Here is a 14,706-nt window from a genome sequence, read left to right on the forward strand (position 1 = left end):
AGGCAAATATAGGATATAAAAATGTACACACATGCAAATGTATTTTCACAACTATCACAGTCGAAGAATAGAGATCCATTCGTTTATTTATTTATTTATTTATTTATATGACAATAACATTTTATTGGATCTAGGATAAATAAAGAGAAAAGTATTTAACAGAGCAAAAATGCCCAAAATAACGTCACTGGGCCATACCATACACCCGATGCAATGTGGTGCCAAGTGTTTTTTGCTAATTTCAGCCAGAAATCTTTGTTATCTTTTACACGTCCTGCGCCACATTGTTTTAATAGCAAATGCATTTGCGCCCATGGGCGTGCTGGTCTGAAAACGAGGTGTGTTCAGGCGCATTGTTGGCAAGTTGCTATTTTGAGGCAACTGAAATAGACTGCGCCATTGACCAACTGAAACCTGGCCTTGCAAATTTTTTAATTTTTTTATTTAAAGGGTGCCTTAGTAATATGCGCCTATAGGCGGGTGCACAACGCATGTACACTCTGCTTATCACACACACAGGGACGCACAGCAGCACACAAACTAGCCAAATATAAAAAAGAAAAGGATTACAATGTACAAGATTAATATTGTGTACATACAGATATGGTGGAATCCGGATCCAGATCTGTTTCCTCTCTGGAGAAGCGTTCAGTTTTTCAGCTTGCAAATTCCGCTATGTAAATAGCAATCCGCCATGGAGATACCACAACTGGCTTTTAAATGGAATGGGAAATTACACTCTGATTGGTCTATTGCATGTTACGCCCAAAACACACCCATTACTCATTAAGAGAATAGGGACAACCCTTTTAGACCATGTGCTGGGCGCGCAGACTATTTTTCCCGTCGTTAAACTAGCAAAAGTGGATTCGGACACGCCCTAAGTGCACTTACGCCGTGTGCTTTAGACCATGCGCTTAGATCATTAAAATAGGACCCACTGTCTCCATCAGAGATAGCAGTTCATTTTTGCCAAGGTTTGCGATACGATTTGCGTAACTATTTAAAAAAAATCATTTTTTTACCCAAGTGTCATTAATTTAAAGCAGCTTTTTTTACACTGATTCTTGATTAAGCATAAATTATGTATGTATGTATAATGTATGTATAAATATATATATATATATATATATATATAAGTAAGTATAAGTAGTATACTTATAAGTATAAGTATACTTACTGTATGTAAATAAAGTCAATCTGCCTCAATGCAAAAGCAGGTGTTCAGCAGCTATGTGAATTTACCCCATCAGCATCTAGCACATTTACTTCAGCCTAAATAATGCTGAACTCAATCCTCTAATCATATCTGTTACAGTTGCTGCTGTGTACTGTGGAAAAGCTCGTGGTTTCACTCCTCCAGCCTTTAGGAGGAGAGGTATGGACAGGTCAAAAAAGGGTGAGCATGGTGCAGCTTAGCCTGTTGGTGCACAAAGAAAAACAGATGTCGCTAACCATGAGATCACGTGCCCAAACATGAGGGCCAACGTTATCCGTGAAGCTGGATGCTTAATGCTTGCTCATTGAAGCACTCGACTGAGCTACAGTAATGTGAAGTTTAGACGAGCTGGGAGCACGTCATTTCTCTCATATGGGAAACAAAAGCCTTAAAGGAACACTCCACGCTGACTGCAACATGAAGGGAGTTCACCCAAAAATGAAAATCCTGCCACTCACCCTCATGTCGTTCCTGCTCATTTCTGCTGATTATAATTCAAATTAACGTGGACTGGAGATTTAAAAATTGTATGTTCCATGAAAGGAATTCATACGGATTTGGAACCACACGAGGGTGAGTAAATGAAGTTGAATTTTTGCTCAACTATTAGCATTAACCTACAGCATATGTGGCATCAAATTGGTTTCCACAGGAAATAATATTGAATTGTCCCTGACAAAATGCAAATGGTGAAATTCTACAGTGCCAAAATAAGCATGAAAATTATATAATAGTCACACCCTTTCAAAAGTTTATACATTAGCTTGACACTTCAGTATACAGTCATAACCATAATCATAATCATGTAAAGCCAGAGATAACTTTCAAATTATATCCAGACAAGGACACCAGAAAGGGATGTGACAATCTATAAAGCACTGTTTACATGCAGCAAACTTCTAACTTCATACCCTCAAGTATGATTTCCACATAGATTTCCAAACATGCATTTTTACTTTCAGACGGAGGGATTTAAAAGTAGCAACATATTCAAACAAATTTTCCAAAATTGCAAGCGATATTCTATAATAGTAGACTTTTTACTAGTGTCAGATGTGAGATAAATAGCAATGCAAAATGGATAGTTTCCTTCAGGTATTATAGGCCTTATTATCTTCTTGGTTTTGCCCCATTACTCCACATCTGGAGTGGAGCAGGGGCATTTGAAGAGGGTCTCATGCTGCAGGCATGTAATAATGCCATTACACATTTTCAGGGGCTTTAACTTGTTAATGATCGTGTAGATTTCAGGTTTCAGATTTCCGCCACACTAATTGCACAGAGCAGAGATGGAGCAGAGGGAAACCGCTGGTATCTTGAGAGCAGGCGGACATGTCTGGGTGTGAAATAAAAGGCTGGTGCTCTACTGTAAAAGTGTTGTAGGGAAGTGATGGATGGCACCGAGAATGCAAGGGCTTTGTGAAAGGCAGCAGTATCATTTACAGGGCTGTACCCGCGGGGAATGGGAGAAGTAATAAGTGACGGCAGAAAGTCTAATGGCGGGCAGTTCTTTCAGACACTGAGGAAATGGGAGAGAGAGGGAGAATTAGATGAGTTGATGATCTTTGCGGACATGCACAGGAGTGGGAAGAAATGATAGATTTAAAGATAGGCCAGCGGTGTGATTAACTCAGCGGTGAGCATGAGAAAAGTGCGTGAGAGACAATGTAAGTGGCATATGAGGCCCTGAGAAGAGAGAAGCACAATAGGGAGCACAAAAGGCGACTGGAGAAAAGAGAAAGCAAGGGATACAGAGCGAAAACCAGACAAATAAGATGATAAGGAGGAGCGAGAGAGAGAGAAAAGCAGTGAGCGAGCGAACGGCTGAGTTCGAAGTCAGTAATTACCACGCACAAAGAATCATATGGACTGCGTGATGTGGAGGGAGGACACTGAAAAACGAGGAAACACAGGCTGGTGATCACACACATATGCTCAGAGCCAGAGATATGAGTGAGAGACACTCATCTGTCGAAAGAGGAAGGAGGGGCCAGAGACACCAGACGATATCAGAGACGGTGTCGGTGGGTTTCAATAAATCAGCGAGAGATCGTCGGGGCAACAAAGATGACATTTGAAAACACTCAAACACAGGATGCAGAGCATGTTGAGTGCTTTGAAGTATGGAAATTCAGAGAATCAAGAGGGGAGCAAAGACAAATAAATGTGGAGCCTATGAACGCAATAGATAGGAGGGAAGACTGAATTTCAACAACGAATTTGCGACAAGGAAACAAAAGAACATGCCTTGAGTTGAACAATAATAACGGCACTTAGTATGTACCTGTGGACTGGTACAAATTTACACAATGTGTAACATCTGAAACACCAATGCAATTGTTGAGGTAATTAATTGCAGGTGTATCTAATTAAGCACTTAACAAGCTTGGCAGCTTTCAAACAACAGACTGTCAAATAGACAGTAGCCTTAGTTTCCATCACCTTGTTTTTATGCGCATTTTGAAGTATCGCATCATAAACGAGTTATGGAAACGGCAAATTTCGGAAATAAATTATCCCTTAATTAAAAAAAAAACTACGCTCGCTTGAGGTGGTTTTTGATGAAAAAGATTTCATGCGAATAGTGGGAGATGTAAACGCATCTGCCGAATAAATTCTGATGTAGCGAACATCAAACCCACATGTCTAATCGGCTGTTTCTGCTGATGGTGTTTTATTTATTGTTGGTTACTAGGTTACCAATATCACCGTCATCCGCTCAAACAACTTGATGGAAATGGACTTAATTCACAGTTTTTTTTTTTTTTTTTGAACTTTGAAAATATTCACTTCATGTTTTAATGCTAGGTGCAACAATGCAGACTAGAGGCAACGGTAGATAAGAGGGAATAATCAAAAACCAGTGACTAAAAATAATAAACACTAATAAACAACAACTAGGAACAATGTGACTTACGGGAAATCTGTGACATATCACCGGTGGGTTCTGAGAGATAGCAGCTTACTGAAAGTATATAGTATATAGTATCCACTACACATTTAGCAGGTGATGAAGATCAACACAGTAAACAACAGTCATGTCATGCTAGATGGACAGCCTCTTGATTAAGTGGACTCCTTTGTCTACCTTGGGAGTGTAGTGGACAAACAGGGTGGCACAGAGAGTGATGTGGTCACTAGGGTTGGCAAAGCAAGGGCGGTGTTCATCATACTTAAAAACATCTGGACCTCCAAAGAGATATAGGAGAAGCAACCAAAATGAGGATTTTCAACTCCAACGTGAAGTCTGTTCTCCTATATGGGTCGGAGAGATGGAGAATGACCAAGCGCACACTGCAGAAGATCCAGACTTTGACCAATGCATGCCTAAGGCACATATTCAAGATCTGGTGGCCTGACCGTACCAACAATGAGGAGCTCTGGCAAAGAGCCAATCAAGAAACCATCACCCAGCAGATAGGGAGGAGAAAGTGGGGCTGGATTGGACACACATTACGTAAACCAACGAGTAATGTGACACGCCAGTCCCTCACTTGAAACCCTCAAGGAAGACGGAAGAGGGGACGGCCTTAGAACAGCTGGAGGCAAGACACTGAGACAGAACTGAAAAAGAGTGGTATCACCTGGACTCAAATAGAAAAGACAGCCCAAGACCATGCCCGCTGGAGAATTGTTGTTGATAGCTATGCTCCAGGAGGAGCGATGGGCCTCTGTAAGTACACATTTAGCAGCATATTTGCCTTAGAATATTAAAATGACATACTGTGCATCTGGGAATGAAACTTTCTTTTGCCTTTTTGGGCAAAATGTATCTATTTTCCACAAGCACAAAATGTAACCATGGCAACAGAACTGCAGGATAAGCTGTTATTCTGTTCAGTGTCGGTCATTCTTTCCTCAGTGGTAACTTCCCAGAGTGCACTGGGGTAGGGGGCATGTTCAATAATGCCACTTTCCTCCCAAAGTAAGGCTGCAGTAAGTTTCACAAATTCATTTTATGTGAAATAAATAAAAGCTGCCTTAGTCATCTGAGAAACGGTACTCCACGGCGTCCTATCAAGTTTTAATGACTGAAAGCAGGGGTGGTGAATTTGGGAATACGAGTGACAGTTGAATATTTCAGTGGGAGTTACGGTTAAAAGGCAAAAAAAAAAGAAAGAAAAAGAAAGTCCAACAAGCTACGGTTGGGAGGGAGTAAATTGAAGGATGTGATTACACTGGATAGTAAATCAAAAATACTGCCACCGACAAAAAAGGAAACGTGAGTAAAGCTGAATGATCAATCATCAACACCAAATGTGTTTGAAACTCTATTTGTAGTTATGGAGTTTCTAATAAATCACCCACCATGCTTCCTCTAAAAACTGGTGTATAAAAAAAGTGTATATAGGTCTAAAAAATACCAGCACCAGAGAACAATTGGCTTCTTTTGGCCCAAAGGGTCTGAGAGGTTGAAGATCCTGCTTTCTTCTCTAGTTGGTGTGCTCAGTCACATCGCCTCTGATGATTGAACGGAGAGCAGATATGCCCCTATGGGGCTACTTTCCATTTTACTTAACGTCTCCTGGAAACTCATATAAGATAAGACTACCAGGAAATGGTTTGGACCATATGCTCCAAAAGAGTTTATTTACAGGAAAATTCCAGGTTTAATATAATTTGAGCTCAGTTGACAGCACTTGTGGCATAATTAGAGTCCTATGAAATACATAGGACTTTTATCCCTCTAATTTGAATGCTCTGTTTTAAGGGGCGTGTCTGCTGTGAGATTTCAGTGTAAATGCCCACTGCTGTGATTGGCTGATAGCTTTGCATTTGAAATAGATAAGTATTACATTGTGTGGAATTCTCTCGAAAACTTTTAACATGTTTTTACTATTACAGCTCTCAAGGTTTACTAATCGTGAAAAGTGTTGATTATAGCATTATATTTACATCTATAGCATTATATTTAGATGGTGGCATGAAAGGTTGCAGTGATGCACATGTAGCCGATCACAGACATGTTGAGCTCATGAATGCAGCGATCACGTCATTGTAATTAGATTTCTGCACACTAAAGAATGCTTTCATCATAACTAACAGTGCAAACATGATGTAAATAAGGGATTTGTTGATTATTACGGGAGTTTTGGCGAAAGTCCAAACAGTTCCAGTGATTGTAAAGGGAGCGTTCTTTGATCGCTTTCTACATATAATTTAATCACAGTTTAAACAACAGATTATTTTCATGATCCTACTAAGAGAAACAATGTGAAGTTGACCGTTTAGTCTTTGGTTTGATTTACTGGCTCAAAATATTTTGAGACAAAAACATTTGACTTTAGGCCTACAACATGAATCCTTACATTTCAGAAATCACTGGTCACTGGTTATTTTGGTTAGACATGTACACATACTCCATACATTACATATCAAACGATCTGAAACAAAGCAATAGTGACACAGTAAGAACTTTATTACTCACGTAAGTGTGTTGCGCCGTTCCTGTCGAATCCAATACAGAAGGCACAGCACAGCATAGTTTTTTTAATTTCAGGCTCTCTGCATGTTTATCGATTAGTTGCTCAATCCACACTGTTAGCGTCACATCTGTTATTTACCTACTACTACTTGTAGTGCTCGAGTCAGTGGGCGGGGCTACTGAACTTTAGGGTTCGTGATGTCACCAACCCAGGAAGAAGCTTGTTGTAGTCCCTACCAGCCGTTTGTTGTAGTCCTTAAAAATCGATTTCTGTAAATGAAAATATCTCCCTTTGCATTGACCTTTGAACGTCATAACTTTGCAGATGTTGTTTATGCTCAAACAGCAACATTACACACTAACTAAAGTTAAAAAAGTGAAATCATAATCAAGGACCCCTTTAATAAAAGTACTGCTTGCAATTAGTTCCTCTACTCTCCCTGTCAGCTTAGCCGTGACAACTGTACAGTAGTAATATATTTCTGTCACAAATTCTTCAAGTTAAACCAAACTTTTATTTTGACTTCACAAGTACAAATAATCAGATTTTGGCGTATTTGGCGTGTTGTCCAACACATTTATGTAAAAATGTGTACCTTGAAATGGAAGTCGCTTTGGATAAAAGCTTCTGCCAAATGCATAAAAAATTTTATGTCCAAAGGATCCGGGCTCGGAATTTGGCCTGAACCCAGAGTACTCCCCCCTTATCTCTGGTTAGGATAGTAACCAGGTGAGTGTGAGTAGACGGGGTGGTGGAGGGATGCAGAAAACTGTCGAGGAGCATAGGTGAGTCAGCTGTGTATATAGGCCTCCTCTTGTACTGATTGGATAGTTAATTTGTTACAATTGTGTTCCTCCCGAACATAGTTAACAAAACATCATATGTTGTCATGAAGACCTTTGAGTTTCTATGTGTATATGCAGGGCTTGACATTAACTTTTTTGCTCAACAGCCACTGTGGCTAGTGGTTTTCCAAAGAAACTAGCCACTCAGCATTTCCCCCTGGCCACAATTTTGACATTGATACCATGGAAAAATGTCCATATTCTGTAGATATTTTTAATATTATCTCATTATTTGGCAGCCGGTATATTAGGCTGCTGTCACTTTAAGACCTGACACACGGACCCATTACACTGTTTTATATAGCCAATATATTCGTCTTTATGTGCACGCACTTTGGGTGCACGCACATCTGCGGGAATGAGTAAAATTTGTATCAATACACACAATCCCTAGCCAAAATTCAAGCCCCATAACACCAACAATATTCATCCGGAGCAAATGAAACAGGTGAGTAAAAGGGATGCGGGTTTGTGTGTCAACTCGCTGTCGGAGAGATTAGAGAGCGAGAATGCACAGCTGGTATTGTGTATCCTGCGGAAGAGTTTCAGATATTTCAGAATCGATATGTATTGAAAAATCTATATTTTTGACAACACTAAATTGCACTTAGTTTATTATTTCAGATGCCTTTTTAAAAGACTACAATTGAAAAATTTATATTATATGCGCTACACGCCACCACTGAAATCCACCCCGCCAAATGGCCGGGTTGGCGGGTGTTAATGTCCAGCCCTGTGTATATGATATTACAATAGTTTTTTTTTTTTTATGCAATAGTGAAATGCTGGTGAAGTGACTCTCAGAGCAGCGCTGGAGGTGAAATGCATGTGTTCAGATGGCAGATGCTAAAAACATCATGCGTCCTTGTCTTTGCGTAGCAGACGGAACTGCACCGCTCATTCACACAGAGACACGCAGACATCACATTTAAATAGCAGTCTTTTGCAGCAAATCTGTAAGTGAACTTCATCTTTCTCAAGAGCATCACACGGCAAAACATGAGGCATCAGTGTATCATTGGGCATGCAGCTGTGTATGAGGTTGATCTGAGTTTAGCCGCAGGCTCAGAGGAACAGATGACATGGAGGGGGTCCTCTGGGCAGTATATTACTTAAGCTCAATAAATGTGCATTGGAGGCAAGACACCATACTTAGAGCTCCCATTAAAGGACTGCCAGGGACATCTCAATAAAAAGAATGAAAATAAAAAATTGTCCCTGTGATGACTCCCACCACCACCACCTCTGTGATGTGACCATACATGCAAATTGCTAATTATCATCCATGTTTTTCTCTAAAGCCTGCAGCAACACATGCCCCAACACACCCGCGCACAAGCACATATACGTTATCGTATCCATCCATAAGTGAAAAGGTAAAATGGACTTATTATAAAAACCATACAACATAAGAAAACACGTTTACATGGCCTTTTGGAAACCACAGGTTTTTCATCGGTTTTGACATCAATACGTAAACAGAAACGCGGGCAAGAATAAGCCAACAAAATGTCAGTAAATGTATTTACATACAAATAAAATTGCTGTTTTGTTTACACTGACTATGACCTTTACTCAATAAAATAACACTGTTCTTTGTCAAATTATTAAAGCAATGGTTCTGAGTAATTTCAGCCTAGGGTCCTTTGTACCATGACCTCGAGCCAGACACCCCCCCAGAAGATTTTTTTCCCTTGGTCGAACATTATTAAAGTTAGAGCTTATTTAGAGATATCAGCCGAATGGCTTAGGCCACATCCACACGAAGCCAGAGCTTTCCCTATCCGATATTTTTTTTTCCCGTTCCCAGAAATATCTGCGTACACACGAAACCACTGAAACCGACTCAAAACGATGTAGTATACATGCCAGACCAGTATGTGGCGCTGTAATTCTGCCTCAGGCATACACTAAAAACGGAGAAGAAGACTTGGAGCTCGCGCATAAACCTTGCGCGCTGTATACAACAATAATATTAGGCACAGTAGCTTCTTTTTTTCTTTTTTAATCAAGAACTTTGTTGAACAATATGAAAAAACATAAATGTAGTTGCTGTGACTTAACGGTGTCTGACTAGTTGACACTTGGTGTGATGACATCATCGTTTCGCAAAATATACGGATTGGCCGTACACACGAAAACGCAAGGGCGGCGTTTTCAGATTTATCCACCTTGGGACCCGGTTTCAAAAAATAGCGGTTTCAGTCTCCGAAAACGCCGGATCCGTGTGGACGAAACACCAATACGATAAAAAATTTATACGTATACAGCGAAACGCGTCTCCGTGTGGACAGGGCCTTAGTGCAGGCGCTAATGGATCCAAGGTTGTATCTCGTAAATTGCCCCACTAATAATGCACGGAATGGTACCAAACTTCTACAGTAGTACAAATAGGTTCTGTACTCATAAAACGAGGAATTGGAAAGTTTGTAAGTACATCAGAAGTTTATTTAAATAACTTGCCTGACAGATCATGCTACTGCTAACCCGGATGTCAAGGTCACTTCCGTTATTTGGGAAAAGCCCGTAAAAGTCCTGGCAGAAAGCGATGCATAAGGATGTAGTGTAACGACGTCCATTTCCAGGAATGCACTAATATTTTGTTGGTAGTACCAGTTTGCAACAATTATTAGTTAACACTAAGTTGTAAACACTTTGGAAAAAATAATAATTCAACGTTACACCTACATCCTTATGCATCGCTTTCTGCCATGACTTTTACATGCTTTTCCCAAATAACAGAAGTGACCTCGACGTCAGGGTTAGCGGTAGCATGAGCCAAATAAACTCCTGATGTACTAACAAACTTTCCAATGCCTCGTTTTATGAGTACAGAACCTAATTGTACTACTGTAGAAGTTTGGTACCATTCCGGGCATTATTAGTGGGGTAATTTACGAGATACATCATAGGATCCATTAGCGCCTGCACTAAGCCATTCGGCTGATATCTCTAAATAAGCTCTAACTTTTATAGGGAAAAAAGGTTTCTGGGGGGGTGTTTGGCTCGAGGTCATGGTACAAAGGACCCTAGGTTGAAATTACTCCGAACCATCCCTTTAAGCATAATCCATTTAAACACTCATTTCCACAACACATACTGGAAGACCTATTAAGACCTATGCCTTTGCATGGCAGATCATGCTACAAACTGTGATGAGTAGGAGGAGAAAGTGACCAGATAGGCATGGACATCTCACTCTGCATCTTGTGACATCACCAGAGCCACACGTACACACAGGCAGCTTTCTCTGTCTCTCGCTCTCTATTTCTTGCACTGTACCGCCCGCCCACAGTAGAAACAGGACAGTCCGAGCCAGTGCTGCTGCACTAATTCATGGACTGGCTGTGAGCGTGTCCTGGGGAAGGGAATTGAAATCAGGCTTTACTATAAGTCAAGTCAAGTCAAGTCAAGTTTATTTGTATAGCGCTTTTCACAATACAGATTGCATCAAAGCAGCTTCACAGTATTTAATTAAAATAATACAACAAAGTTTGTTTCAAGAGGAATTTATTGATTGATAAAATTAAATTAAATATCCCCAAAATATCCCCAACTGAGCAAGCCAAAGGCAACAGTGGCAAGGAACCGAAAAACTCCATCAAGTGACCTAATGGTGTCCTAAAACTCCATCAGGTGCCTTAATGGAGAAAAAAAAAAACCTTGGGAGAACCCAGGCTCAGTCGGGGGCCAGTTCTCCTCTGGCATTGGATAGAGGCCGGATTGTAGTTTGAACTGTAGGATTATATGAATGCCTGGCTGAAGAGATGCGACTTTAATCTAGTTTTAAACTGGGAGAGCGAGTCTGAGCAACGAACAGTATCAGGAAGACTATTCCAGAGTTTTGGAGCCAAATGTGAAAATGCTCTCCCTCCTTTGGTGGTTCTGGATATCCTAGGTATGACCAAAAGCCTTGAATTTAGTGATCTCAAAGAGCGCGATGGATTATAGGGCGATAGAAGATCCGTTAAATAGACTGGAGCTAAGCCGTTTAGGGCTTTATAAGTCAGTAGCAATACCTTGTAATTAATACGGAACTTTATAGGTAACCAATGCAGTGATGATAAAATCGGTGTTATATGATCATATTTTCTTGATCTCGTAAGAACTCTAGCGGCGGCATTTTGGACTAACTGTAGCTTGTTTATTGAGGATGCAGGACAACCAGCTAATAAAGCATTACAGTAATCCAGTCTCGAGGTCATGAATGCATGAACTAACTTTTCTGCATCAGAAACTGATAGCATATTACGTAGCTTAGCAATGTTTCTAAGGTGGAAAAAGGCTGTTTTTGTAACATAAGAAATATGATTTTCAAAAGACAGGTTGCAATCGAGTATAACTATACAGTCAGGCCGAGCTGGCCTGTCTCCCAGGAGCCTACCGTGCAGACCGTCTGTGGCCTAGGCAAAAAAGTTGACAGGAAGGAAACCAGGCCTTCGGTTCTCGGCCTCCCCTGGGGCTCACAGCCCTCACAGAAGCAGATTATTACTGTAATAATCACCCAATTTGGTAAGGCACCACTCAAAGGGACGCCACATTTCACCTCTTCAAGCACTAACATCAGTCTCTGTATGTGCATCCACGTACAAGCACAGCAAGCAACACCCACACTCATCCTTGAGGGTAAAAGCAGTGTATTGTACGCTACACCGAATCATGCAAACCCACAAAATCGACATGAATGTCAGGCTGACAAATGTGTTTCTCTGTATAAAACTGATTCAAGTTGATTATTTACAACAGCGCTACACAGTCAGTGCTGTGGCAGTGCAAGTCAAAATTCTACAGTGCTTCTGTTCTTTCAGTGCATGCGTTGGCTTTTTGGCAAACACTATATTCAACTCTGAGATGTAGACTTAAGAAGGTCCAAAATTGTGGAATAGTCTTCCTCTATCCCTAAAACTAGTATACACAGAGTCTGTTTTTAAATCTAAGTTAAAAACCTACCTCTTCTCAAGGCTTACAACTGTCCTTGATTTTTAATGCTGGATTTTTCTGATTGGTGTTTTTGAGGTAAACTCCCTTTATCGTTTGTTTTGCGGTCTTTCTTGTTTTGTTTTTTGGGATATTTATCCTGTTGTATAGCACAATGGCCAACTACTGTTGCTTTTATTGTGCTATATAAATAAAAGTTTAACTATATTTACTCTTAATAAAAAAGGCTCCAAAAGGGGGGTTTCGCAGGGATTCAGTTAACAGTTCTGAAAAGAACCAATTTTTTTTCTTAGTGTGAAGAACATTTTATTAATCTCCCAGCAAACATTGGTCCGACTGCGATAACATCATGTCCCTGGCCAAAAATAGTCACGTAGGACGGCATAAATTGAATAACGACAAATAGATGGCCAATTCAACTTTCATTTTAGAACTATTTTTCAACCATAACGGGATGTGTCGGAGGGACGTCTTTTCAATTAATTTAACGTGCAAATGTTTGCTGGGCTAAAACACCTTTTTCCACTATAACTGTTTCCATTTCTATGATGACATAGAAGAACCACTTTTGTTTCCTCATAGAACCTTGAACAGTTCTCAAAAGAACTATTTTTTCATTAATGTGGCGAACATTTTAATCCTTTATCCTCTATAAAGAACCTTGGAAAGGAAACGGACTGATGGATGTTAAAGTTTCTTCATAGAAACAATGGATGCCAGTAATAATTTTAATTGTATTGTATTATGTAATAAAAATCTATTATCATAAAAGCCAGAAGAGACTGTATCACAAACCTATACACAAATGAACATGTTATGCATTGTCTTAAAACCCAATTATGTCACTAACATGATACTGAAGAGCTTGATTAGATCATGCTAATTTTTTGGGGCGTGCGCATATGGTGTCTGCATGTGCCAAGAGCAAAAGAGCATATGCCATGATCCTAAATGATTGTAATACTTTCAGATCAGTCCCTCTAGACTTTGTGGCATCCACATCATGGGGGGCTAGGGCTCTCCAAAACCCCATTATATGCTCGCCTTCCATAGTTTTTTATCCAGCTCATTAGCATTATTAGTAAGTATGCCATCAGCTGCTCATAACTGGTTTGATGTTACTTCTGGGGGTCACGTTCGAGGCATTTCAAACTCACGCTCTCTGAGAGCTGCTGGAGCCGTTACGCACAACGCATCATCAAGGATGCCCACGCGTCCCGCCTCTCCAGTCTCCACACAAAGCACTATTAACCCTTCCAGCATCATTATTATCAGTTTTGGGCGTCCATCACACAGAAATAGCTCGTTTGTTCACACGTAATTAGTCACTCGGCTTTCTTACCGCTTACTCCCAGCGCAGTTGCTTATGGACGCGCTGGTGGTTCCGTGGAACGACGATGGCCAGGACATGCGGGACTTCTTGAGCCCCGGCCGGTCACTCGTGTCCATGGCATTCGAGCGCTCTATCTGTCGGTGGTGATGTCGGTCGGTGTCAGAGTAACCGCGATGTTTGATTTTGATGGGGGTTCGTGGCTGTCTCCACAGATGCTGGGGAGGCTTGAGGGTCGCCTGTCCCTCCCGGGGAACCGGCAGCGAAAGAGACAGGCTCTTTTTAGAGCAAGGTGGCGGTTCCATCATAGTGCAAAATTAATAGATGTACCGAACGCAATGTGTTAAGAGGAATAAAAACGATATGGCTATGTATTCTTGCACATTAAGAAATCAACCCGCCTACTGTCCGTAACTGACTAGTCTCCATGTCCATCGCCGGAATGTATTGAAAGCAGGTCCAAAGGCAATAAAGATTCAGTGCTTTTGTGAGAACTAATCACAGTGTTCAGATAACAGGTGATGGCGCAATGTCGTCCTGTTTTCTTGTCATCTCCCCGACTGTGTCGATGTTAAATCCCCAAAAAGTTCCTGTTTATCAGAAAAGCTCCACTTTAAAACATTACGAGGCGTCGTATTATCCGCGCGGTCGCCGGTGAAGCGCTTTCCCTGAAGTTTCTCATAGCGCGACGGGTCACTTATGTTCAGTGTGGATTTATTGCTTTTATCAACCCTCCAGACTGGTTTCCTGCCCGCGATTATTGCTGCTAAAGACCGCACATGTCTCTCCAAGCTCTGGTGTCTCCAACTGGAGCCATGCGAACTCTGCGATGAGTAGCAATGTTGTACATCTGTAACTAACGGCGACTAAAACTCAAGCTCGCTGTCAGGAGATTCACCTTCTACCTCCATTAAAACCTCACCGCGAACAGTTTCATTACGCGAATCA

The 14,706-nt window shown here is 40.9% G+C and overlaps 1 protein-coding gene across 1 annotated transcript in view; it reads right to left on the reverse strand.

Annotated features, from left to right (window-relative positions):
• Positions 1 to 14,389, reverse strand: part of pde4a (phosphodiesterase 4A, cAMP-specific) — a 48,363-nt gene extending 33,974 nt beyond the window's left edge. The window contains exon 1 of the mRNA XM_082189304.1: positions 13,771 to 14,389. Coding sequence (XP_082045430.1) covers positions 13,771 to 14,066 — 296 coding nt within the window. The 5' untranslated portion in view covers positions 14,067 to 14,389. The remainder of the gene's footprint in view (positions 1 to 13,770) is intronic.
• Positions 14,390 to 14,706: the final 317 nt, after the last annotated feature.

Source organism: Leuciscus leuciscus (assembly GCF_965113295.1).
Source record: "Leuciscus leuciscus genome assembly, chromosome: 1".
Classification (NCBI taxonomy): Eukaryota; Metazoa; Chordata; class Actinopteri; order Cypriniformes; family Leuciscidae; genus Leuciscus; species Leuciscus leuciscus.